This window comes from Cariama cristata, unplaced genomic scaffold (assembly GCF_000690535.1).
Source record: "Cariama cristata isolate BGI_N322 unplaced genomic scaffold, ASM69053v1 scaffold23530, whole genome shotgun sequence".
NCBI lineage: Eukaryota > Metazoa > Chordata > Aves > Cariamiformes > Cariamidae > Cariama > Cariama cristata.
In genome coordinates this window covers 1-334 of record NW_009596673.1, presented here as the reverse complement: position 1 = coordinate 334, position 334 = coordinate 1, and the positions used below count along the sequence as shown (strand labels likewise).

The 334-nt window shown below is 69.5% G+C and overlaps 1 protein-coding gene across 1 annotated transcript in view; it reads right to left on the bottom strand.

Annotated features, from left to right (window-relative positions):
* The window catches only part of LOC104166968 (diacylglycerol kinase delta-like), a 10,463-nt gene extending 10,171 nt beyond the window's left edge, over nt 1-292 (bottom strand). Inside the window, 1 exon segment of the mRNA XM_009707084.1 lies at nt 163-292. Coding sequence (XP_009705386.1) covers nt 163-280 — 118 coding nt within the window. The 5' untranslated portion in view covers nt 281-292.
* Between the last annotated feature and the right edge of the window lie 42 nt (nt 293-334).

The following is a 334-nucleotide window of genomic DNA, read 5'->3' as shown; positions in this document are numbered from 1 at the left end:
CCCCCTCGTGTTGCACAGCCCTAGGCCGCAACCCCTCCGCGGCTGGCGATGGCAGCCGGTGGGCATCGCCCTGCATCCCCCCAGCTCTGGGCCAGCTTCAGAGAGGGTCCCCTGCCCTGGTCCCAGCCGCAGCCCACACCCCAGCAGGACCCCAGCACTGACCTTCGCAGGAGAGGCCATGGGAGGTGACCCCCGGGAGGGCTTCGCGGCAGACGTTGCAGAAGGTGGGGCGGGCATGGGAGCAGGCGTACCAGTTGTGCATGCCCGAGAAGTGCTCCATGTTGAACTGCGTGGCCTGCTGGGAGGCACAGCCCTGCCCCATCAGTCCCCTGGC